This window comes from Camelina sativa, chromosome 13 (assembly GCF_030686135.1).
Source record: "Camelina sativa cultivar CO46 ecotype springtype chromosome 13, ASM3068613v1".
Classification (NCBI taxonomy): domain Eukaryota; kingdom Viridiplantae; phylum Streptophyta; class Magnoliopsida; order Brassicales; family Brassicaceae; genus Camelina; species Camelina sativa.
The window spans coordinates 8,081,561-8,105,263 of NC_141892.1; the positions used below are offsets into that span (position 1 = coordinate 8,081,561).

At 38.1% G+C, this 23,703-nt stretch overlaps 4 protein-coding genes, 1 non-coding gene and 1 pseudogene across 11 annotated transcripts; 4 read left to right on the forward strand and 2 right to left on the reverse strand.

Moving 5' to 3' along the window:
* LOC147929302 (subtilisin-like protease SBT6.1) lies at window positions 1-4,487 on the reverse strand. 5 transcript variants are annotated; one of them, XM_087482809.1, is made up of 10 exons: window positions 3,816-4,487; window positions 3,529-3,657; window positions 3,266-3,418; window positions 2,887-3,003; window positions 2,625-2,809; window positions 2,246-2,509; window positions 1,073-2,141; window positions 487-990; window positions 345-405; window positions 1-212 (listed from the first exon to the last, which is right to left on the reverse strand). In XM_087482809.1, the coding sequence occupies exons 1-10, from the start codon at window positions 4,362-4,364 to the stop codon at window positions 127-129; spliced, it is 3,117 nt and encodes a 1,038-aa protein (XP_087338935.1). In that variant the 5' UTR covers window positions 4,365-4,487; the 3' UTR covers window positions 1-126. The 5 variants fall into 5 exon arrangements, with proteins under 5 accessions (XP_087338935.1, XP_087338936.1, XP_087338938.1 ...); XM_087482810.1 differs by having other exon boundaries at window positions 2,887-3,013; window positions 3,816-4,483; XM_087482812.1 differs by having other exon boundaries at window positions 3,266-3,428; window positions 3,816-4,218.
* Window positions 4,488-4,498: 11 nt separating this feature from the next.
* LOC147929303 (putative glycosyltransferase At3g07620) lies at window positions 4,499-7,305 on the forward strand (annotated as a pseudogene). Its single transcript, XR_015578912.1, has 4 exons — window positions 4,499-5,546; window positions 5,626-5,756; window positions 6,062-6,410; window positions 6,498-7,305. The product of XR_015578912.1 is annotated as a putative glycosyltransferase At3g07620 (transcript).
* Window positions 6,498-9,652, forward strand: LOC104736037 (protein phosphatase 1 regulatory inhibitor subunit PPP1R7 homolog). Its single transcript, XM_010455950.3, has 6 exons — window positions 6,498-7,765; window positions 7,930-8,160; window positions 8,245-8,391; window positions 8,479-8,621; window positions 8,707-8,821; window positions 9,209-9,652. The coding sequence occupies exons 1-6, from the start codon at window positions 7,496-7,498 to the stop codon at window positions 9,287-9,289; spliced, it is 987 nt and encodes a 328-aa protein (XP_010454252.1). The 5' UTR covers window positions 6,498-7,495; the 3' UTR covers window positions 9,290-9,652.
* Window positions 9,653-9,879: 227 nt separating this feature from the next.
* LOC104736038 (dolichyl-diphosphooligosaccharide--protein glycosyltransferase subunit STT3A) lies at window positions 9,880-16,009 on the forward strand. 2 transcript variants are annotated; one of them, XM_010455951.3, is made up of 23 exons: window positions 9,880-10,511; window positions 10,733-10,795; window positions 10,884-10,939; window positions 11,022-11,093; window positions 11,184-11,289; window positions 11,373-11,423; window positions 11,674-11,769; window positions 11,952-12,011; window positions 12,100-12,213; window positions 12,600-12,686; window positions 12,948-13,051; window positions 13,186-13,281; window positions 13,446-13,566; window positions 13,670-13,750; window positions 13,843-13,971; window positions 14,057-14,284; window positions 14,394-14,537; window positions 14,663-14,849; window positions 14,930-15,027; window positions 15,153-15,232; window positions 15,311-15,398; window positions 15,482-15,571; window positions 15,781-16,009. In XM_010455951.3, the coding sequence occupies exons 1-23, from the start codon at window positions 10,383-10,385 to the stop codon at window positions 15,835-15,837; spliced, it is 2,337 nt and encodes a 778-aa protein (XP_010454253.2). In that variant the 5' UTR covers window positions 9,880-10,382; the 3' UTR covers window positions 15,838-16,009. The 2 variants fall into 2 exon arrangements, 1 of the variants encoding a protein (XP_010454253.2); XR_015578911.1 differs by having other exon boundaries at window positions 10,041-10,511; window positions 15,110-15,232.
* A 3,710-nt stretch (window positions 16,010-19,719) lies between these two features.
* LOC147929304 (uncharacterized) lies at window positions 19,720-21,786 on the forward strand. Its single transcript, XM_087480563.1, has one exon. It carries the CDS (start codon window positions 19,720-19,722, stop codon window positions 21,784-21,786), a length of 2,067 nt encoding a protein of 688 aa, XP_087336689.1.
* LOC147929305 (small nucleolar RNA R71) lies at window positions 20,269-20,375 on the reverse strand. The gene has a single exon (XR_015578982.1). It is a non-coding gene; the product is annotated as a small nucleolar RNA R71 (small nucleolar RNA).
* Window positions 21,787-23,703: the final 1,917 nt, after the last annotated feature.

The window sequence follows — 23,703 nt, forward strand, 5'->3', positions numbered from 1 at the left end:
TTTCTAGAAATTGATTTCCTAAAACAAAATTGCCAGCTTTGGAATTGAAGGTGAGACTACATTCTGTGGTGGTCAGTTTAAATCAACACAAGAAAAAATAGACTGGACCAAGACAAAGGCTACATGCTAGGCTAACCGATTCGACCCAGATGCTCTTCTTCGTCTACGCCTCCTCTGCCGGATTCTCCATATACTTAGTAGCACTAGAACTCCTACAACACACAACCGGAATAATCAGAAATGTTTTAATAGCCTATTTACGAAACAAGAATCATATTTTGATCATGCGATAAAAGATTAAGATGACTAAAGAATAAAGATGTTCAAAAAGGTTCGTTAATTACCACTAGCTGCAACACCAGCAGGTACGATCCACCGAGTAGCTACTAGAAATGGCATGTCAATCTGCAAATATGAGAGCAAAATAATATAAAAATTTTGGTCCTTCCAAAATCTATTAGTTAACCAGAAGGTAAAATGAGTTACCTCGTCTTTATTGAATAGGCCTCCAAGATACTTGCTTCTGTGAGAATTAAGCTCACCTCCTTCCTTGGCTGGTCTCCAACGCGTTGGTCTTGTATTCTCCACTGTAGAATTCAAGCCTCGACCCAAATCAATGCCACGATATCCTGGCAATCTACGGTTCCTTCCTCTGACATGTAAATTATATCCTTTAGTCCCCCATACTTCATATCTGGAGTCACTCTCACAGATTAGCTCCTTTCCGATCACAGAAGAATATGTTGAAAAATTTACATCAGTTCTTCGGGATGGCAGTTGTTTATCGTCTACGGTTACGGGAGAATATCTCTTCACAAATTTTGAGAAAAGTACAGGGTCTTTGATATTTGAACTGCTAAAATCTAGCATTTTCTTCAGGAGCCAGTAGCAGTTGGTGACCATATGGCTACTGTCCAGGCAATTTGAGTCTCCATAAACACCAACTCGACCTTCGCCAATCTCCAAAAGCCCAAGAACAGCAGGGTCTTCCTGTAAACAGAGCCGCATTATCACAAAAAACCACTGCAATTCAATTACAAAATATTGCAAGACACAATTGGTATCTCATTACCTTCAATGAACCAGTTTGCAGTAGATTCTGTGTAGCACCACTCTCAGAGCTGTCCAGTAAAGGAAAAGTGTGCAAAAACCCACCAGCAGGAAACCTGACTATATTTGTTCCAGAAGCATATCGACTCTGCTCACCATCAATACTGAAATCCCCATTGAGAATTTTGTCTCCAAACGCAATCCCAAACGCTGCGAGAAGGTTATTAAGTGCAGGGATATTTGCACCTCCAGTGACTGGAGTCCACCAACTGCGCGTGTTATCATCAAAGAATCTCATCTTCACCATAGTATCAACATTATACCACTCAGCAAACACAACCAGACCCAGTCCTGCATTTATAACGTCATCTCTGAGCTTTTCAATTTCTTCTGGAAAGTAATCATCTTCGAGGTCAACCATCAAAAGAGTTCCATATTGCTGAGCATCGAAACATGTAAGGGGTGAACCAAGAGTCTCTATATAGTACCCAGCATCCCGTAACATGTTGTACATGATGTGAAAGTTTGTATGCAGGTGATCACCATGCCAGTCAAGAATGTCATTGCGGACATCCAAAGAGTCCCTTGGAATATAACCTGGAGGATATTTTATGCTGTGAAATTGATCCCACAAAATACGTTTGGCTCGTGGTGGAGTGGGAATCACTTTCAGTTTCAGCTGAAGAGAACACGTACTTCTTCTAGGCCCACTTTCTCCAGGGGATGCTGGGCTATAGATTTTCAAAGTTACATTTCCCTCTATTTCACCTGCGAACTGTGCACCTTCTTCCTTGATCTGCATGTGTAAAGCTAGATAACCAGTCCAGGGCCATATGATATCTGGGTACTTAAAGTGAATGCTCAACAGATTTCCTTCCTCGTTTGCAGGATGCCATGTTGGTGGACTTTCAATATAGCCTATGACACCCATACCATTTAGAATTGTAGTGTTGAAAATCACAGGCATGGCACCCGCATATAGTGGTTGACGACAAAAGGGCCAGGAATATGGGCAATCATTATAATCAAGAATGCTCGGGAAAATGCTTGCCCGGGGATGGTAGCTCTTTAGAATTTCATATGATTCTAACCTGACAAAGAGTTGAAAAGTTAGACACTAAAAAATTTCGGAAATAGGATCAAAATAAAAATAAAGAATCCAATGGTGATTATCAGTATGGAGAAGTTAACTTACAGATCAACTCTTCCTGCACCCTGCTCATACATATTAGGACCTAAAAGCTTAGCAGCACCTTCGACCAACGCCTGCTTCATGCTTGCTGGATTGAGCAGATCCTTCCTTCTAGCTTCAGGAATAACACTTACAAGCAGACAAACAATACCAGCAACAACAGGACTAGCCACACTTGTTCCAGACAAGCTTTTACAACCAGTACTGATCTTTGACCCCATAATGTCACGGCCATATGCAACCACATCTGGTTTGATACGGCCATACCTGTACACAAAATTTTCAAGTTAGGATCTGCATAAAAACAAGTATTTTGTATTTCTATTTCTTCAATTGTAGAGTTTGTAAAAAGGCATGTCGAAGCAGGAAAGAAATACAGTACCCATGAGGAATTTCCCAGGTGCTCATGCCACGAGATGAAAATGAAGCTATGTGATCATCATAGTCAATACCACCGACACCTATGACATCACTCTGGTCAGCTGGATTATTTAACGTTCCGTAAAGTGGCCCATCATTTCCTATTGCAGACACCATAATGATATTGCTGGCAGTTATTTCCCATACCTGTTCGAAAGAAATACTCCACGACTTGACCCAACAGGATAATGCAAACTTCAACCAAGAGCTTACGGAACGATTACCTTCTCTACAAAAGGCAGATCCAAGTAATCCGGTCCCCCAATGCTCAAATTTAATACATCCATATTTGTTGCTATAGCATAATTGAAAGCATCAAGAAACCATGAGGTGTATGATACCTGCAACAAGCTGAGCGCAAACTTATCATAACCTATTTGATTAAGTTAACTTGCATATCTGGGAAAACATGTATGGCAACTATACTATCTTGAGGACAAAAATAAAGATCAACGTGTACCTAACAGTATCTTAGCAACTGTAATTGGGGAAACACAAATAAAAATCAATGGATCATGTGTGATTTAGTTTCGTTGAAGGAACGTTAAACCCCTTGCTAGTTGCTACATAAGAAGATATATCTGTTGCGTGATCATGCATTACCTGAGAATCTGTGAACACTCGGAAAGCATAGATTTCCGTGTCTGAGGCAAAACCAAGACATTCTGGATTTTGACCAGCAATAACACCAGCAACAAAGGTCCCATGCCCCAGGTTGTCATTCAAAGTGTCCTCATTTGTCCAATTTGTACGCTCCTGAAAGTTACTGCGTCAATACCAGCTTCAGAGCTTAACAAGACAAGACAAGTAGAAGATCAAAGAAAACTAGCAGCTCGTATCTAAAACCATTGAGAAATAGTTGGTACCTTGATATTGCGGAAATGAGGATGGTCAGATCTTATTCCAGTGTCAAATATGGCCATCTTGACTTTAGCACCAGTGTACCCTTTCTTCCAGAGAACATCAGCTCCAAACAAGGACGTAACTTGAGTCTTCTGCAAAATAGAATAATTGTAACTTGTAAAAGACCTCACTTACAGTTTACGACATGAAAAATTAACTCATAGATCCCATTAACAAAATCAGGTATTCCAGTAGATTCCTATTTACAAATAGAATTACATCTGAAGATGTAACTTAAACAATCTCACACCTGACTGAGAAGATGTCTACTCCAGTTCAATGTGGTGTTACTTGTAGCCGCCATTGCAGAGGAACCAGTTCCTTCTTCGAAAGACATCGGAGTAAAGATCTTCCCCGGACGTTTATTCCCGTCGAGAAAAGACTCTCCAAGCAAAACTCTCTGATACTTAAACTCAACGTTCACGTCTTTGACCATCTCCAGCCTCTCAATCTCTCCAACCACGTCCTCTTTCCCGCTTTCTCGGATCCATAGAACACCAAAGTCAGTCGGATACTTCGACGCCGGGTTAATCCTCTCGATCCAACCCCAACCACCGGATCGGACCTTCGCTTCGAGGTAAATTCGATGGTTTCTCGCCGGTTTGTACTGCTTAAATCGGATTATGTAGTTCGTCTCCGTCGCAGTCTCAGACTCCGAGCGAGTCACGTTCTGCGGATTGAGATTTTGGTGGTGGGGACGGTGAGTGCTGGGACGGAGCCAGAAGATATAAACGGAGAGGACTATGACGAGGAGATAGGATCTGTAAGCATATGGAGAAGCTCGTGCAAACACCTTCATGGCGATTTGGTTGAATTTAGGGTTTGATAGCAAGATTCATTCGCACACGCACATGCCCGTAGCTGGTGAATTTGCTTCACTCCTTTTGTAATTTTTGATTTTCTCTGACCCTCTGTGATGAACAACACTGCAGTGATGGTGGAGCGACTTTTGAACCGGTTGGTTGGTTGGTTTAGCTTTAAGCACACCGGTTATAAAAATTCGGTTTATTAAGTAATCCAGATCTATGAATTTTTGGTTCGGTTTGGTTCTTTCAGCTTAAATTAGTCAAAAGGTCGTCAAAGAGAGGAAGACCAAAATACAAGACAGTTCACTTGGGTCGGCGTTGTCTGAAGATTCTACCATCTTCAAATCCATGCCTTTTCCACTCCATGAGCTTCAATCTACTCTGAGTGTTGAGTAACGACTGTTTTTGATTTGTAATTGAGGATAAAGATCATCGGAAATCTTAGTGTTTATATTAATTTGTTGTTGTTTTCTTGAATGTGTTCTGGGTTTGAATTTGTGTAATTTCTTCTCATGGAGATTAGATCTGAGCTTAGGAAACATATAAGAAGTGGAACAAAGAGTAAATGGGCTATTCTGGTTGGGATTGTGGCCCTTACTCATGTTTTGTTGTTACTTTCATATGGTGACGCCTTGATATATCTGTTGCCTGATGGCAGAAGGCTTAAACTGCCCAATGAGAGCAAAACGCTGATGAATCCGTCACGAAACACACTTGCGGTTAGCGTTTCTCAGGATTCTGCAGAGAAAAATGGGTATGTTTCAGGTTTTGGTCTAAGGAATGTGACGGAGGATGATGAAGGGTTTGATGAAACTGTTGATTTTGAGAGCTTTGAAGATGCAAAGGATAGTGTCAGTGTCATTAAACAAGTTGTTGAAGGTAGTGTGAAGCAAAGTCCGGAAGTTTCAACTAGTAAGTATGGATATCAAGTGCAAAATGTGTCGGTTGAAAGCCAGAAGAAGGTGAAGGGGTCTATGTTAAATGCTAGTTCATCTATAGCTGGTCCTGTTTCCTCGGTGGGGAAGCTACCTGTTTCTGGAAATAGTACCTTGCTAGTTTCTAAGCAAGTTAGTAAGAAGCAGAAGATGCGGTGTAATCTTCCACCAAAAACTGTGACAACAATCGAGGGGATGAATCGGATTTTAGCAAGGCATCGTAGAACTTCACGAGCAATGGTAATTTTTGCAGCTGTCCCTTTTAGTTTGTTTTTTTACCTGTGAGACTTTAATTGAGAAGATACTGCTTCCAATGTAGCGACCGCGTTGGTCTTCTAGGAGAGATGAAGAGATATTAGCTGCAAGGAAGGAGATAGAGAATGCTCCTGTTGCAAAACTTGAACGGGAACTCCACCCTCCAATATTCCGTAATGTTTCCATGTTTAAGAGGTAAAATTGCAGAACATAGGCCTTATTCTAAACTAAGTTTACTGGTTAAGAAAAAGGGTATGGTGCATACAGATACAGGTGTATATGAATCTCTTGACATTCTTTTTGTAATGTCTAAAGAGTAAAATTCATGCCATAAGGTCCAAAGTTGAGACAGTTTTCTATTTGGAAGTTAGTATCGAGAAGAGAGGGAAAAGGGAAAGCCTGAGTTCATATAATATGTTCAGTTCACAAATTTGGTCTGTTTGGTAGTGCCTTCCTATAAAAGATACTCTTGACATACCCGATTCAGTTATCCATCTCAGGAGTTACGAACTTATGGAACGGATGCTCAAAGTTTATGTATATAAGGAAGGAAGCCGCCCCATTTTCCATACTCCAATACTCAAGGGATTGTATGCATCAGAAGGATGGTTCATGAAGTTGATGGAAGAAAACAAGCAGTACACTGTAAAGGACCCCAGAAGGGCTCACTTGTACTATATGCCATTTAGTGCACGGATGCTAGAATTCAAGCTTTATGTGCGTAACTCTCACAACAGGACTAACCTACGACAGTTTCTTAAGGAATACACTGAGCACATCAGTTCCAAGTACCCTTTCTTCAATAGAACCGATGGGGCTGATCATTTTCTTGTCGCTTGTCATGATTGGGTATGCATCTCCTGAATTCTTTAAATTGTACGAATCATTTCATTTTATCAATGAGTATTACCGTTTTAACTTTTGTTCACTAAACAGGCACCTTATGAGACAAGACACCACATGGAGCATTGCATTAAAGCTCTATGCAATGCAGATGTAACTGCAGGCTTCAAGATTGGAAGAGACATCTCACTCCCTGAAACATATGTCCGAGCTGCCAAAAATCCTCTCCGTGATTTAGGTGGGAAACCGCCTTCTCAGAGGCGGACCTTGGCTTTCTACGCTGGAAGCATGCACGGTTACCTACGTACAATTCTGCTGCAGCACTGGAAAGACAAAGACCCGGAAATGAAAATCTTCGGTCGGATGCCGTTTGGTGTAGCGAGCAAGATGAATTACATCGAGCATATGAAAAGTAGCAAGTACTGCATCTGTCCAAAAGGGTTTGAAGTAAACAGCCCGAGGGTGGTTGAATCTATTTTCTATGAGTGTGTCCCTGTGATTATATCAGACAACTTTGTGCCGCCTTTCTTCGAGGTTCTTGATTGGAGCGCGTTCCATTATTCCGGAGAAAGACATCCCGAGGTTGAAAGATATTTTGTCGTCTATACCAGAAGAGAAATACGTAAAGATGCAAATGGCTGTGAGAAAGGCGCAAAGGCACTTTCTGTGGCATGCTAAACCGCAGAGATACGATCTGTTTCATATGGTTTTGCATTCTATTTGGTATAATAGAGTGTTCCAAGCAAAGCGTCGATGATAGACTGGACTTCTTATGGCTTACGAGTTACGTCCAATGTACTATGTACTTGTCTATTGTATGAGTAGGAATAGCTACAAAGTTGACTCTCTACCTTTGTAAATATCGACTATGGCATAAGTCCCCTGTTTTCGCTGTTTGCAATATTCTCTCCTAATGACCTGATGATGGGCCTATCCATGGGCTTACGGCCCTCCATATAACAACCCTACTGCGGCAACAAAGTTAGAAGTGTGGCTGAAACGTCGACGTTTTGTTTTAAGGGACATTCGCTTAGACAAGTTCCTTTGAAGCTCGTCGTCGTCATCAGGGGAGCTTGTAGAATCAAAAAGCCATGAACAGTGAGAAGGAGGAGGAATCATTGGTAGAGATCGATGATTCGAGTAATGTTCTCGATCTCACTAGCTATCAGCTCCACAGTCTCGATACGGTCGAGTTGCCTCCGACCCTGACTGAGCTAGACCTTACGGCGAACCGTTTGTCGGGATTGGACACGAGGATCGCTCAGCTCTCCGCGCTCAAGAAGCTTTCTCTTCGCCAGAACCTAATCGATGATTCCGGAGTCGAGCCTTTGTCTCGCTGGGACGCCTTGTCCGATCTCGAGGTGATTCTCCACTCTCTGATTTTATTTATTTACTTCTGAATCTTATGAGTGCTTTGGGAAATGGTGAAATATGTCAATACGCATTTCTCGCATCTGATTTTGTTGCTGGCCCTGGAACCAATCTAGTTTTCTTTATCTTCAATCCACACTACTTTTTGATGCAGGAGCTAGTTCTTAGAGATAACAAGCTCGAAAAAGTACCAGATATCAGCATATTCTCAAAGCTTTTGGTTTTCGATATATCTTTCAATGAAATCACTTCGTTGGAAGGATTATCCAAGGCCACTAGCTCACTGAAGGAACTCTATGTGTCTAAAAATGAAGTTAACAAGATTATGGAGATTGAACACTTGCACAACTTGCAGATTCTTGAATTGGGGTCTAATAGATTGCGGGTTTGTCCCCTCTTCTTTTGAGATGTTTCTATTTGCTTTACAGTGGTTCAGCAATATCTATATATGACTGCATTGAGGTTTCAGGTAATGGAAAATTTGGAAAACTTCACAATTTTAGAAGAACTATGGCTCGGAAGAAACCGTATCAAAGTTGTCAACCTGTGTGGGCTCAGATGCATTAAAAAGATTAGCTTGCAGAGTAATCGATTAACCTCTATGAAAGGATTCGAGGTTTGTATTATTTACCATTCTATATAGATATCCTTATTCCTCAAACCAGCATTTTATTCTTCTCATGCATGAAAACAATGTGCCCAGGATTGTGTTGCTCTTGAAGAGTTATATTTGAGTCATAATGGTATCTCAAAAATGGAAGGCTTGAGTGCATTGGTCAACCTACGGGTATTGGATGTGTCGAACAACAAGCTTACATCAGTTGATGACATTCAGAACCTCACAAAGTATTTCAACTTTCCCTTTTCTTCAGACTGATTTCTGTCCTTTGGTGCTTTGTTTTCACCATCCTTATTTTACCTTAACCTATAGGTTGGAAGATTTATGGCTTAATGACAACCAGATAGAATCACTTGAAGCAATCACAGAAGCTGTTACAGGATCTAAAGATAAGCTTACCACTATCTACCTCGAAAATAACCCTTGTGTAAGTTTGACCATAATTAAAGTCTTTTAATCACTGTTTATCGAATTTTTTTCAAGCATTATTGTAGAATCTCATACCTTGGTTTTGGTTTTTGATGTGGAATGTCAGTTAAATGTTACACGTATGATCGCATTGCTGGTCTTGTTTAATGCACATCGTAATCTAGATAAATCCTTTTTTCTGTATCTTTTGATAATGCATTAGTTTTTTCTGTGGAATTTCTTATGCATTAGGGAACAGAATTTGAGTATCACAACTTAGTTTTCTACATCAGTCAATTCACTTATTTGAGTGAGACCCAATGTCTTTTAAATTGATATGTAGTTTGAATCCATTAAGTGATTTGTAGTTCTAAATATATCATTTTTGTTGCCCATCTCTTGGCAGGCCAAGTCTTCGGATTATGTTGCTGTGGTCAGACAAATCTTTCCAAATGTGGAGCAAATAGATTCTAACTTGTTTGCTTAAAGATGGATATTCCTCCTGTGCTCTTTTTTTGAATGTCTGCTTCCTCATAGTTCAGTCTTCAGAGCATGGGCAGTGCCGTTGGGCACCGAATTCAGGAAATCAGGTAAAACAGTGGTTTCTCAAAAATATACATGTGTCTGCTGTTTATCATAAAGAAAGTGCAAACGAGTTCTCTTCATAGATAATTATCAAAACGTTTTGAAATTCTAGTGTTCTCTTGCAAGGAAACTAATGTACTTGTTTTTGGTCTGTAAAAGTATGTTGACACTGTCTGTAAAAGGGAATCCCGAGTCTGAGGTTGTCTTTGTTTGCACCAACACTAACTTGAATACTGTTATTTATATTTTTGACTTTTCCCCTGGAGTTCTTATCTTTATAGTTTCATGTGAATGATTGTTCAGTATTGAAAACTTTACAAAAGTGTAACAAATATTTCTCAAACGAATTAAACGTGAAAGAACAAAATCCGGAAGAAAACCCTCTTTATCGTCTCCAACTTAACCATTGTAGCAGCAGTGAAGGCTGGCCACTCCTCTTGGTTCGGAGACATACAACAGTATTAGTTATGTTGCACAAGACCTGGCATCCCTGTCGTGAATGTCCAAATGTCAGTTTTACTCCATACGTAGTTGTAAAGTCCAATCCGAACCACTAGTGTCATCTTCATCCTAAACAAACTCTATTCCATTGAAAAGTCTTTTATCCCTTCATATATTTTTTGATTAGGTTTCAATTGACTGGAGTGTTAATCGGTTTGGAAAGTCAACTCCACTAACCGGTGTGATTAGATTTGATTGTTTACTTTACTTTACACTACCCAAGAAAACCGGATTAGATGAGATGAGTTGTGGCGAATGAAGACATGACATGTGTTAAATCCACGAAGGCTGGGTCAGTCGTTTGTTCACTTTAGTTTTACCGCAGCTTAAACATCCCCATGTAATTCCCGTGAGAAGATAGTTTTGCCGGAGATAGTTTTCGCGTCCAAAAACCCTTCCGAGACCTTTTTGAAGTCGTTCCCTATCCTTTGGTTCCTCACTCTCTCTTTATATCCGATTCATCGAGCCGGAGAGCTCACCTACCGCCGCGTAAAATGGCGGCTCTAGAGAGCCCACAGCCGGCTGCAACGGCGACTGCGATGAGGCATGCTTTCGGCAACGTTCTCTCAGTTCTGATCCTCGTCCTCATTGGTGTCCTCGCTTTCTCGATCCGTCTCTTCTCTGTGAGTTCACACTCTCATGTCTCTGCTCGGTTGATTCGTTTTCGGTGTTCTAAAATATTGCTAGGCTTTAAGATCCGATCGGACTTAGTTTAGATCCGACTATTCTAGATCCGATCTCATAATTTGCCATTGATTGGTGTAGCTTCGTTTCTTCCCACACACTGTCTCTGTGTTACTTTATGTTACTAACCTCATACTTTTTCATTTTTGATTATTTTCAGGTTATAAAGTATGAAAGTGTGATTCATGAGTTTGATCCTTACTTCAATTATAGAGTCACTCAGGTTCACTCTCTTTTCTTTATTATTCAGGAATACTTATTTTAGCTTTGTGTGCGAGAGTTCTCCTATATTAATTTGTTGTTTATTTCAGTTCTTATCGAAGAATGGAATATACGAGTTCTGGAATTGGTTTGATGATCGGACCTGGTAATTTTTTAGGATCTCTTGATATATTGCTATCTTCAATAGCATATTTTATTTATTTATGTTTCAATTTATCTGATTTTAGGTATCCTCTTGGCCGTGTGATTGGAGGAACTGTTTACCCTGGGTTGACTTTGACTGCTGGAACCATCTGGTGGTGAGTGTAGTGTCACCGTTACCAGCAATTATTTGATACATCTGTATGGGTTAGGTTTAAATTTGTAATGTTTGTATCCATCTGCCACAGGTTCTTAAATTCACTAAACATTCCTCTATCAGTAGAGACTGTTTGTGTCTTCACTGCACCTGTATTCTCAGCTTTCGCATCCTGGGCAACTTACCTTTTGACCAAGGTTTGTCTTTTTTTTTTTCTACTATGATTTCACTAGTAAATTCCAGAATCAGTGAATCCAACATTGTATTTGCTTTGTAACAGGAAGTTAAAGGCTCCGGGGCAGGACTAGCAGCTGCTGTTCTTTTGGCCATGGTAATTTATTCAATTGGTTTACATGGAAATTTTCTTCAAGTGATGTTTTGGAAGAGTTCTGAACAGCTTTGAGTTCCGAGAACATCATGACTATAACTTTAAATTGCTTATTGCTTGGTTATATGATGTCATGTACACCATTCAGCATTGGTGCATCGTTTAGTGGAATTTGCCAGTTGCCACAAAAGCCTATTTATGCGATTCTTTAGAATGTTAATTCTTTTTGCTAAATAAATGGTTATCTTTGCAGGTTCCCTCATATATATCCCGATCTGTAGCTGGAAGCTATGACAATGAAGCTGTTGCCATTTTTGCTTTGATCTTCACTTTCTATCTTTACATAAAGGTTAGCGTTTTTTCCAATGGCATGTAAAGTTGGTTTGATTTTCACTACATGGAGCATGTGTATAAATTAATAAAGCTCCTTCAACAACTAACATAAGCTTTCTCTTGTAAATCTCAGTTTCTTAGTTGCAAATTCCTGTTAAGTTTATTCTCCCGATTGATCCTTATCATGATTTTATGCAGACATTAAATACAGGTTCCTTGTTTTATGCCACCCTGAATGCCCTTGCATACTTTTACATGGTAGGACTTGGAATAAACTTCTCATTCTTTTCTTCTTTTCCTCGTCACTATTATTCTCTACTCAGGTTCACCCTTTTCCATCATTTAGGTATGTTCATGGGGAGGTTACACCTTCATTATCAACCTGATACCAATGCACGTGCTTTTGTGCATTGTCACTGGCCGATACTCTCCTCGACTGTACATTGCCTATGCTCCGTTGGTAAGAATCTTTCCTTTCTCGGTTTTTTTTCCTTGAAAAGTCTAAAATGTACAAGTGAGACTAAGTATATTATTCTCTGTCCAAGGTCGGACTCTAGCTATTAGTGAGTGACAAAAACTGAATTCGTAATATGATTGAGAAATATAAGGGACATAATTGTTTAAGACATTCTTGAACTGTCCATTGGAGACGTAATTATGAAGATCCGTGAATGATGATTCAGATGGTTTTCACGAATATAGATAACATTCTTTAGTATTATTCTGAAATTATTTGTCATCCCATGTTGGAATGGAGTGGTTATGTATCACATAAGATGCTGAAAATAGTTGAAAGGACATATTACTAAAAAATTATTGACAGCAACTGTTCCCATGCGTATGCAGGTTGTGTTAGGCACGTTGTTAGCTGCATTGGTGCCTGTTGTTGGTTTCAATGCCGTTTTGACTTCTGAACATTTTGCCTCGTTTTTGGTGAGTTGCTTTTTCATTATTTTGTTATTTATGCCTCTTCATTTAATGCTCAGTATTGATTTTGAATTTTCGTGTAAGTTGACCATGGATTAGTGCGGTTTTGTGCATAGTTTTGTGGACGCTAGTTTACTAGTTGATGCCTGTAGAGTTATTTAAGATAGAACTTTGAAGCCTTCTAAATTTTCTCTTGGGAGATATATTAATATGTGTACGTAGTAAAGTGCATTGATGTAAATAAAAACTTATCGATAACTTATGCAGGTCTTCATCATCATCCACGTTGTCGCTCTCGTATACTACATCAAAGGCATTCTTACTCCTAAAATGTTCAAAGTTGCTGTGACACTTGTTGTGTCTATCGGCATGTAAGCTTTTTTATACTGCTGCTCTCTGACATGTCTACAATTACCATTTACCATAGAGATGGGATAACCTCTAGCTTTCCTGGATTATGCGTCATGGGGTAAAATGTTTATCTATGCTCCAATATTTTTGACAGGGTTGTGTGTTTCATAGTTGTGGCAATCCTTGTGGCATTGGTGGCTTCAAGTCCAACAGGAGGATGGAGTGGTAGGAGTTTGAGTCTACTTGATCCGTGAGTTGTTCTAGTTTTTCTATCTTTTTTTTTTCCCTAGCAATTTAGTTTCTTCGCAAATTTGAGTATGTCCTTGTCCACATTTCAGGAATTCTGCTTTATCATTTTATAATTGTAACATATCTGACATTCCGTTTTTCTTGGTTTTATCTATCTTACATCAGAACTTATGCAAGCAAGTATATTCCAATTATTGCAAGTGTCAGTGAACATCAACCTCCAACTTGGCCGTCTTATTTCATGGATATCAATGTTTTGGCTTTCTTGGTCCCTGCCGGCATCATTGTGAGTTAAATTTTGATTGTAGTTAGATATTGTACTACATAAAATGACTCTTTGTCCATATATTTTGTGTTGATTCTTTACTTTTCTTATCTTCTGGTGGTAGGCGTGCTTTTCGCCTTTATCTGATTCCAGCTCTTTTGTGGTCCTTTACATTGTAATGTCTGTATACTTTTCTGGAGTTATGGTGAGTTGCATGTTTACGAATTCCAGTTTCATCTTTCTATTGCCTAGTTCTTGTAGTCAACCCTGTATTCACATGTCTTCCTGATCCCTTAGGTTCGTCTTATGCTCGTGCTCGCTCCAGCAGCATGCATCATGTCTGGGATTGCACTCTCTCAAGCTTTTGATGTTTTCACGGGTTCCATCAAATACCAGTTAGGTAGATCGTCTAATTCCACAGATGATGTAAGTATGCTTCTCTCTCTACTTAATTCTCCCTGATTCTGTGCTGACCAAGTTCTGGAAAAAAAATGGGTGTTTCTATTGTTAGGCAGAGGATACGAACAATGCCCCAAAAGATGATGCTTCTGCTGGTAAGACTGACAAGGGTGAAGAAATTGTAAAAGAGCGGTCCTCTAAAAAGGGCAAGAAAAAAGAGAGGGAACCTGCTGATAAACCTTCTGTTAAGTCCAAGGCTAAGAAGAAGGCTCTTGTTTTGCCACTTGAAACCTCTATTGTTGCGCTTCTTCTCCTTATAATGTTGGGTGCTTTCTATGTGGTATGTAGACTTTCTTCGAGCTGTTATTTTATGGTCCCATCTTTTACAGTTAGTTTAAACGACAGATTACAGATGATAAGGCTTCCAAATGCATACCTTTGCTTTGTAGATTCATTGTGTCTGGGCTGCTGCAGAAGCATACTCAGCTCCATCAATAGTATTGACATCTCAATCACGCGATGGCCTACACGTCTTCGATGATTTTAGAGAATCTTATGCATGGTTAAGCCATAATACTGATGTGGATGATAAAGTAAGTTACTTTGACAAAGACAAGCCAGTTTTTGGATCCTATTAAGTTTCTTTTGGTAGAGGTATAAGTTGTCTTTGATATATGAAGTTGCCTGAGTTTGGTATTGCAAAAACAAAATCATGTAGGTGGCATCATGGTGGGACTATGGTTATCAGACGACAGCTATGGCTAATAGAACTGTTATTGTTGACAACAATACCTGGAATAATACTCACATTGCAACTGTTGGCACTGCAATGTCATCTCCAGAAAAGGCGGCGTGGGAAATTTTCAACTCCTTGGATGTGAAATATGTTCTTGTCGTCTTTGGTGGTATGTGTCTGGCTCATGACATTGTCTTCTGATGTATTATTGCTGACGCATATTCTCTAATTTGACAATCATTTCATCAGGTCTTATTGGTTACCCAAGTGATGATATTAACAAGTTTCTGTGGATGGTTCGTATTGGAGGCGGTGTCTTTCCTCATATAAAGGAAGCTGATTATCTGGTACTTTTTTTGCTTTTTGTTTTGTTTCGTTTCGTTTCTTTTGGTCTTAGCAACAAGTTGTGATGGCTGATTAATTTTGAAGACTTTGAATCTGAACCTGGTTACCTATTAATTGCTTTGCAAAGAGAGATGGCCAATACCGGATTAATTCTGAGGCCACTCCAACAATGTTGAACTGCCTTATGTACAAGCTCTCTTACTACAGGTACGATGCGTTCGGCGTTCCTATAAGTGTAACCTTTAACGCTCTTTACAAGGCTCAGTTTCTAATATATTTCTTCAGGTTTGTAGAGACAGATGGTAAAGGTTATGATCGGGTGAGGCGGACAGAGATTGGGAAGAAGCATTTTAAGCTCACACATTTCGAAGAGGTGAGATTTAAGTTATTTATTACAAACCGGGGGCGCATTGATTCTACTTAGATTCTGGTAAATATGACTGGTTTTGGCATCAGGTTTTCACGAGTCACCATTGGATGGTTCGGATATACAAGCTGAAACCTGCCAGGAACAGGATTCGGGGTAGAGCAAAGAAGCTGAAATCGGTAAGCGAAAATAGTCTGAAATCCTCCTACATATTATATAACCCCATTCAACCTTTACCTATAGATGTCTATTTACTTGAATCATAGCAAGTATTAGTTGAACTTCGACTTTAATAGTCAGTACACAAGTGTGAAATAAGCTGAGAGGGATTGTGACACTGTTGTGTTGAGACGAGATAATATTAACGTACTTTTTGTTGTGTTGCCAGAAAACAACAAGCGCTGGATGGAGTTCAAAATCAGAGAAGAAGAACCCTTGGGTCTAGAAGAAATCCTAGAATTATAAATGTTGGATGGTGGAGTTATATTGTTTACTCTTAGGTCTCTCTTTGTTCTCCGAGGAATTGATGATGCAGACGCAGTCAAGTTTCTGATGTAGGATTCATAAAAAGTTTTGTAAACTTTATTTGGATCTGTTTAAGGCGAAGTTTATGTTTATTCGAGAGAGATCTACAAATATGGTGGCAAAATCGTGTCCAATCCAATCCAACCAACACATAAAAATTGATATATATAGCTCACGTTTGAGTTCTTAAATGTAAATTTGATCGCCGAGAGAAATATAATTAACCATTTGACTTATTTAGTCGATCTGTCTAATAGTTTTATATAACAGTGAGTCCGAGTTACGTGATAGGATGTTCCAAAACCAAAACTACACTTCAGATTTTATTTTAAAATGGCCACGACCACCCAATCACCCTCTATCTTAATAGCATCATATAAACAACAAGTGAATACATGCATAATTTATTGCTTGGGAAGACAAAAAATAAAAAACATAAAAAGGGTAAGAGTATACATACATTCTCGTTGCCTCTGTCGACTATTTATCTCTTCTCCTGCTGAATATCTCTCTCATTTTTTCGAATCTATATATTTCTATCGACTTGGCATTTTTTTGTGTTGCCAGATTTCGCGAGGCGCGAAGATGTCTACGTGTTTACATGAACAGCCAAATTCTCAAACAAAGTAGAGACAGCTAGAAAAATTTGGCAGTCGATGAGATAAAAATTAGATAAATGGTATGGACAACTATTAATATTTAGTAAGTATGATGGAACTCCTTTTTTTTTTTTTTTTGTTGCAAGCATATAGCACATTGTGCAAGAAGACATGCACGATAGGTTTGCACTATATTTTTTATTAGGAAAAGAGATTGTCAAAACTCATAAGTGATAAGTAGACATATAGTTTTATATGATTTGACGAAAAAGTTGTCAACGAATTTTATTATCAAATTACGCAAGCAAATACGTTTATCATCAAATCATTGTACGCAACTACATCCATATTTTAACTGGTTCAAATAAAATTAATAAAAGAAGAGTTAAAAACTAACAGAGATACGTAAAGATAATTCAAATGACCCATTTAATTCGGTTTTGTATAATTATCTGTACAGTGTACAATAATAAATTAACATAGAGATCATGCTTTACCAGTACATATTTTAATATAGTATATAATACATAGATCTGTATTTCACAATCACAAGATGGAGAAAACATCAGTTTTGGAAAAAGCAAGCGCAGGAAAAGGAAAAAAAAACTATTCGAAGCATAAATACGTGGACTTGTGTAAAACAAGCATGCTTCAGTGTCTTGTGGGACATGAATCCAGTCGAAGAGCACGTCTCTTCGAGAAAAGTCATTAATCGTAACATAACTTTAAATATTTTTACGTTGGCAAAGCCTAGAACATGCCAATGTATAGCGTACAAATGCTTCATTTTAATAACCAAGTAACGGGTAATCTTCAAAAAGGAAAATGATCCAACATTCTACATTATAATCAGCTATTAATAAGTTAATAAACTTCACTTTTTCGGTATTATTGGGCAACCTTTGCTTAGTAAATTATTCTCGTATAAATAAGAGCAAACATAATATAGTTGATTAAAAGTATATATATTATATAATATTGAAAATATATAAAAGTCAAATATATACAACGTAACTACTAAAATAATATAACAACTGTTTTATCAAACAAACAAAAAAAAAAGCTACTAAAATATGTCAACGAAAACAAAAGTCAACGGTGATCTTTAGGCAACATCATGGATTGGATAAGTATATCCAAATACATGTTTCGAGGTTTGGGGACAAACCAAATCAAGAGAGAGTGGTTTATTAAGATACATTCTACTCCAAAATAATATAACAATTACAATGACTCGTCACTGATAACAAAATATATAATGTTCAACACATAAAAAAGAAAGAAAAAATTATGGAGTTATCGATGACACGAATGATTGTAAATTCAGGAATTGATCAGAGTTTGTATTATATTAGGATGCCAATATATATTTATAAAATATATTTTGTCTATAAAACATATTTTATATATTCTTATTTTCAACAACATATACTAATCGATTTGAAGAATTTAAGCAGTGGCATATCTTCAATACTAATACACATTACGAAATTACATCTAAAGTCAAAATATATCTAAACTTTTTGATGCATTGGAGCATGGATTACTAATATTATAATTGAGGAAATTTTATTTGATCATAAATTTAAAGTATATAAGTTCTTTAGATTGTAAAATTTTAAAGATTGAAATTTGATATTATTTTTAAAAATGCATTTAAAAAAAATCTCTCCAATATACCTTGGATTTTGGTTTTAATAATTTTGATATTTTGTGTTTTTATGTAATTTTAGAACTTAATTCTTCATTGTTTTGTGCATATTCATGAGCATTTAGGTTGTTTAGGTTGCATTTTGCATCAAATTTGTTATCTCAGATGATGGAGTAGAGATGTACAAGGGAAGTGTGCTTTGGAGCCAAATAAATCAATAATTAGCAATATAATGGAAGACACACCTTTGGATGCACACAAGATGATTGATGATTTGGAACCAGTTTACAGTCCCTCAAAGATCGACTCGTATGAATACCTTTCTTTGGGATTTAGCTCCAGAGTTCTTCATCTAAGTTATTGGAAATTGAGTAAGCTTTGCAATGGAGGTGATTTCAGGCCAATCAGATGTGCGTGTAAAGAGTTATACCTGTTTGAGTGAACATATATACAGCTAGAGTGAAGACAGGAGCCACACGCGGCCAAGAGCAGCGGCCAAACGGTGGCCGAGTGAAGACCAGCGGCCATCCCAATACTCTAACCCTATTAAAGGGAGACTTATCTCTTATATCTTATTTTTGGTTTATCTTTTGTTTATCTCTTGTTTAGCAGCCACTTAGGATTCTTAAGCTTATTTACTCTTGGTTTGTTGAATGATGGAGTACTTCTAAGTTTTTTAATAGCAATTTCTCTTTCAAATCTCTTAATTTATAATCTCTTATTATGATTTCACAAAGATCAAACTATTTCCTTTGTGTGATCATGATGATGAGTGAGTAGATCATTAGAACTTTGGGCTAGGTAGATTAGGGAGATATATGATTTGATCTTTGATGTCTAGAGTCTTATTTATGTGTTTCCTATCTTGTTTAGTGTTAATAATTCTGGAAAGCCTTGATCAAGCTTGAATCTAGACATTAGGATTTCCATTGCCCAGAAGGTGTTTGATGAAATTCTTGAACCAAACTATTCAAGGGCTTTGCACTCCTAGCCAATGGAAATTGATGATTAGGGTGCTTAGTGGTATTAAGACTTGTTCTTAATGCATGCTAGCTTTGTGATTGCCTTTGGAAAATGTTGATTATCACTTGATTAGCATAGGAATCTCTACCATGGAAATGGATTGATTTGCATTAGTGTTCTTAGCCATAGGATTGTTCTTGATTGTTGCCTGGACATCTAGGATTGGTTAGCTATCTCCCAAGTCAATTACCTTGCCCAAGGTTCACTTGTTTAATCTTGATTCAAAGTTTGTTATTAGTTGTGTTCTGTTTCTTTTCTTTAATTTGTTTGCTAGTTAAGATTGTTACAACAAAACCAATTCTTTTTAAGAATAGATTAAACAACTTTGTGTATTCTTAGTGAGTTGATTAATGCAGATTGTGGATTGATAATTTAATTGACTGAAATATACTACATCAATTTGGCGCCGTTGCCCATTTGCATTCAATTCACTCATTAGGATTTCAACATTGTTTGAGCCTATTCATTTACTTTACATTGTTACTTACTTGGTTTGCTTTGGTGGTTTGAACTCTCTTTTGCAAGGTGTATGAACTTGAGAAGTCAAGGCCAAGCAAATTTAGTTGAGCGTGTTGACGACATTCGCCGTTTTGAAAGAGAAAATCGCCGAATAGCCCGCCAAGCTATGGATAACAACCCTCCACCCCCAGCTGGTCACAATGGAAATGACCAGCCCCATGTTGAACAAGCTCATATCCATCCTCCAAGACAACCAAGAGTCATTGGAACTTTTGATCAACCAAACATTCATGGGAACCGCATGGGAATTAGAGCACCTCTTGTTGAGAACAATAACTATGAGATCAAGTCAAGTCTTATCAACATGGTACAAAGCTCAAAGTTTCATGGTCTGCCTATGGAAGACCCTCATGACCACTTGGATCAGTTTGACATGATGTGTGGGACAGTGAAAATCAATGGCATCTCTGAAGATGCATTCAAGCTCCGCCTTTTCCCATTTTCTCTTGGTGATAGAGCTAGGACTTGGGAGAAGAACCTGCCAGTAGGCTCAGTTACCTCTTGGGATCAATGTAAGAGAGCTTTCCTATCCAAATTCTTCTCTACTACTAGAACAACAAGGCTAAGAAATGAAATATCAAGCTTTGCTCAAAAAGGAAATGAGAGCTTTTGTGAAGCATGGAAAAGATTCAAAGGCTACACTATGCAATGTCCTCATCATGGCTTCTCTAAGGAGTCTCTTCTCAGCACATTATATAGAGGAGTGCTTCCAAAGATAAGAATGTTGCTTGACACAGCAAGTAATGGTAATTTCCTTGGGCAAGATGTTGATGTTGGTATGACTTTGGTGGAGAATTTTGCTCAAAGTGATGGCAACTATGGAGAAGATTATGATAGAACTCCAAGGGACTATTCTGATATGAATGAGCAGCACCGCAAGGAGATCAAAGTTTTAAATGATAAGATGGATAAGATGCTTAGTGCCAATCAAAAGCAAGTTCACTTTTTCAATGATTGTGAACTTTATCAAGAGGGTATGAAAGCTTGTGTTGAAGGTCAAGAAGAGGTCAACTATGTAGGTGGCCAGGGTTATAACAAGTTCAATCCTAATTACCGCAGCCACCCAAACCTCTCTTACCGCAGCAACAATGTGGAGAACCCACAAGACCAGACTTATCCACCACAAAAACCTCCTGGTTTTACTTCACAACCAAACTATCAACCCCAATCTCAAGGGAACTATCAAGCTAAGCCTCAAACCTATTCCCATCCTCAGCAACAAATGAATGCACCACATCCTCAAGGTCAAGTAGATGACACAACTGCTCTACTTAGACAAATCCTTGAAGGACAAGGGAGAGGTGCCATTGAACTTGCCACACAAATGAAAGCCATGCACAACAAGGTTGAGAATGTATATGGTGAGTTAAATGCCAAGATTGAGAGGTTGCAAACACAGGTCCAGGGACAAACTTCTTCCTCTTCAACAAGACAAATGGGTTCTTTACCAGGAAAACCAGAACCAAACCCAAAGGAGTTTTGCAATGCCATCTTCAAGGAAGAAGTGAACAGAGTCACTAGTATGAATTTCGAAAAATCAAAAATGGATAGCCATGCTGATGAGAATGAAAGGTCTATTGAAGAGATCTCTGCTCTCCTATATGGTTATGTTGTTGAGGGTTTGGTGGTTGCTAAAGTTGAGATAACTGAGAAAGGATCAAGGGGTAAGGAGATAGTTGCCAAGGAGGTTGAAAAGAAAGATGAACCAAGTGTTGCTCTTCCTCTTTATAGTCCTCCAATTTCATTTCCACAAAGGGTTCTCACAAAGGCCAAAAAGAAAGTGCTCTCAAGTTTTAAAGCTAATATGAATAGAGTTGGAGCACCTTTGCCTTATGTGGATAGCTTGTCTCAAGTTCCTAGCCAGATAGAGTTCATCAAAGTTATTCTAGCAAACAGAGAGAAGGTGGAAGAAATCATGGGAATTTTTGATTCACCAAGTGAACAACAACCCAGACCAAAAACACTTTCCAAGCTTGAAGATCCATGCAGATTTACTATACCTTGCTCACTTGGTGCTTTACAACTTGATGATGCCTTATGTGATTCAGGAGCAAGTGTTAATGTGATGTCACTTTGATATGTTAAAGAGTCTTGGGATCAAAGACATGAAGCAACCCTCTTCTTCCATCATGTTTGGAGGTGCTTCTTCAAAATCTCCACTTGGTTTGATTGAAGACTATCCACTCAAAGTTGGTGATTGCACTGTTCCAACAGACTTCATGGTAGATGAAAGAAACCAACAGGCTGCCTCTCATACTAGGAACTCCCTTTCTCAACACTGTGGGGGCAAGCATTGATTTCCCAAATAAGAGAGTAACTCTTCTTCATGTGAATCCCAACACATCCTATCCTATCAAACCTTCCTCTACAATGTTTTGTGGAACAATCACTAGTGAAGAAGTAGCAACTAAGGAAGAGCATAGAGACTTGAATGATCAACATCAAGAGCTCCAAGTTGATAAAGTGGGTATTAAAGAGACTACAAAGCTTGATGAGGACATTTTTGATGGTGAGTGTTTAGACTCTTTATTTGATGACCTCAAAGGAGATTCTAGAGAAGGGGATTTGGGTCAAGCAAATAAAGTTGCTGACAAGAAGAAGAGGAAGAAGAAACAAAACCACCCTCCCACCATTGTTTCATCTCCTATGACTTTGTGTTTGCATCCCTTGGGGCTTGTTGATGGAGCAATAGAGTACAAAGTGAAGCACAAAGGTCTTTCTTCACCCTTTGCAAGTGCCAAAGCCAAGCTAGATCTCAAGTATCATTATGACAAAGATAAGCTTCATGAACTTCTCTCAAGTGTCATTACTATCAACCTCCAATCTCCTTCCACCAATTCAACAGGATCTCAAGGGAGCACTAAAGCTCCTCCTATCACTCCATTCCCTAAGGTTCACAACTAGGCACAAGGTATGGTCCTAACTTTCCATTGTATATATCATTTGAGTCTTGTTTTCTTTATTTTGTTAGTCTTTCTCTTGGACTTTTCTCACACAGGGACTGTGTGAATTAAGTTTGGGGGAGGGACTAACCATCTAACATTGTGTTTTGTTTTGATTTTAATATTTTGTGTGATTCATTGTTAATAGCTTTGTTTTGAGAAAAATCAAAAAAATTTGAAAATTTTCAAAAAACAAAAACAAATACATGTAGCTTTGCATATTCATTCTTGTGTTTAGGATTGAGTCTAGAAGCATTTAATATGCATTTGCATTTGCATTTGGGATAATAATGAAGCTACCTTGTTAGAAGTAGAATCTTAGGATTGAACCCACAGCCCTCATTTATAGTTCATTGGTGCTTGTTTAACCTTTGGGAAAAAATGAAGAGTCTAGACTTAAAGCATTGTGTCACTTGAAAGCATTTTCTTCTAGTGTAAAGCTTGCATGATCATTGCTGCATCTCTATATTATTTGAACTTTAATTTGATTTTAAAATTATCTTGCATATGGACTATGAATGCTAGCTCATGAAACTTTCATTTGGGTTAACAATCTCTATTTGCCACTCTATTTTGTTTAACCCAATCTCTTGCCATACCTTTGAACCCCAACTTTTTCTTTCAAGCCTTGTGTTAATTTGTTGAGTGAGGCCTTTTTCTTGATAATGCTATAGGTTGTGAAATCTTGAGAGTATTGAGAATGACAAAGAACTGGCTCTTGTTTTAGCTAGGTTTGGAATCTTTATAGCTAGCTAATAGGACTGGTTTTGAAAGAAATAGGTGGTTAAAATTTTGATTTGGGTAAAGGTTTGGAAATAAGAGAGATTAAGAAAGAAAAAAAAAGGAAGGAATTACTTGGTCAAAAGAAAAAAAAAAGATTTATCGCTAAGGTTAAGTTTGGTTAAAAACACTAAGTCTTTTAAGAAGAAAAAAAGAGAAAGAAAAGTTTAACTGATGTCTCCTAGAAAAGTTTCATAAAAAAAAGAATGCTAAAGCGTAGTTTTATAAGAATAGGAGTTCATCAAAAGAAGTTCAATGAAGTAAGAAGAAAG

What these genes read in the sequence shown, in the direction of transcription:
- LOC104736038 (XM_010455951.3), top strand. Translation starts at nt 10,383, where the DNA reads ATGGCGGCTCTAGAGAGCCCACAGCCGGCTGCAACGGCGACTGCGATG. An exon ending in CAACTTACCTTTTGACCAAG is followed by an intron (nt 11,290 to 11,372) that starts GTTTGTCTTTTT and finishes GCTTTGTAACAG; the next exon opens with GAAGTTAAAGGCTCCGGGGC. An exon ending in AGCTCACACATTTCGAAGAG is followed by an intron (nt 15,399 to 15,481) that starts GTGAGATTTAAG and finishes TTTTGGCATCAG; the next exon opens with GTTTTCACGAGTCACCATTG.
- LOC147929302 (XM_087482809.1), bottom strand. Translation starts at nt 4,364, where the DNA reads ATGAAGGTGTTTGCACGAGCTTCTCCATATGCTTACAGATCCTATCTC. An exon ending in GAGTGTTCACAGATTCTCAG is followed by an intron (nt 3,004 to 3,265) that starts GTAATGCATGAT and finishes AGCTTGTTGCAG; the next exon opens with GTATCATACACCTCATGGTT. An exon ending in GCCTATTCAATAAAGACGAG is followed by an intron (nt 406 to 486) that starts GTAACTCATTTT and finishes TCATATTTGCAG; the next exon opens with ATTGACATGCCATTTCTAGT.
- LOC147929304 (XM_087480563.1), top strand. Translation starts at nt 19,720, where the DNA reads ATGAACTTGAGAAGTCAAGGCCAAGCAAATTTAGTTGAGCGTGTTGAC.
- LOC104736037 (XM_010455950.3), top strand. Translation starts at nt 7,496, where the DNA reads ATGAACAGTGAGAAGGAGGAGGAATCATTGGTAGAGATCGATGATTCG. An exon ending in ACGCCTTGTCCGATCTCGAG is followed by an intron (nt 7,766 to 7,929) that starts GTGATTCTCCAC and finishes TTTTTGATGCAG; the next exon opens with GAGCTAGTTCTTAGAGATAA. An exon ending in ACCTCGAAAATAACCCTTGT is followed by an intron (nt 8,822 to 9,208) that starts GTAAGTTTGACC and finishes ATCTCTTGGCAG; the next exon opens with GCCAAGTCTTCGGATTATGT.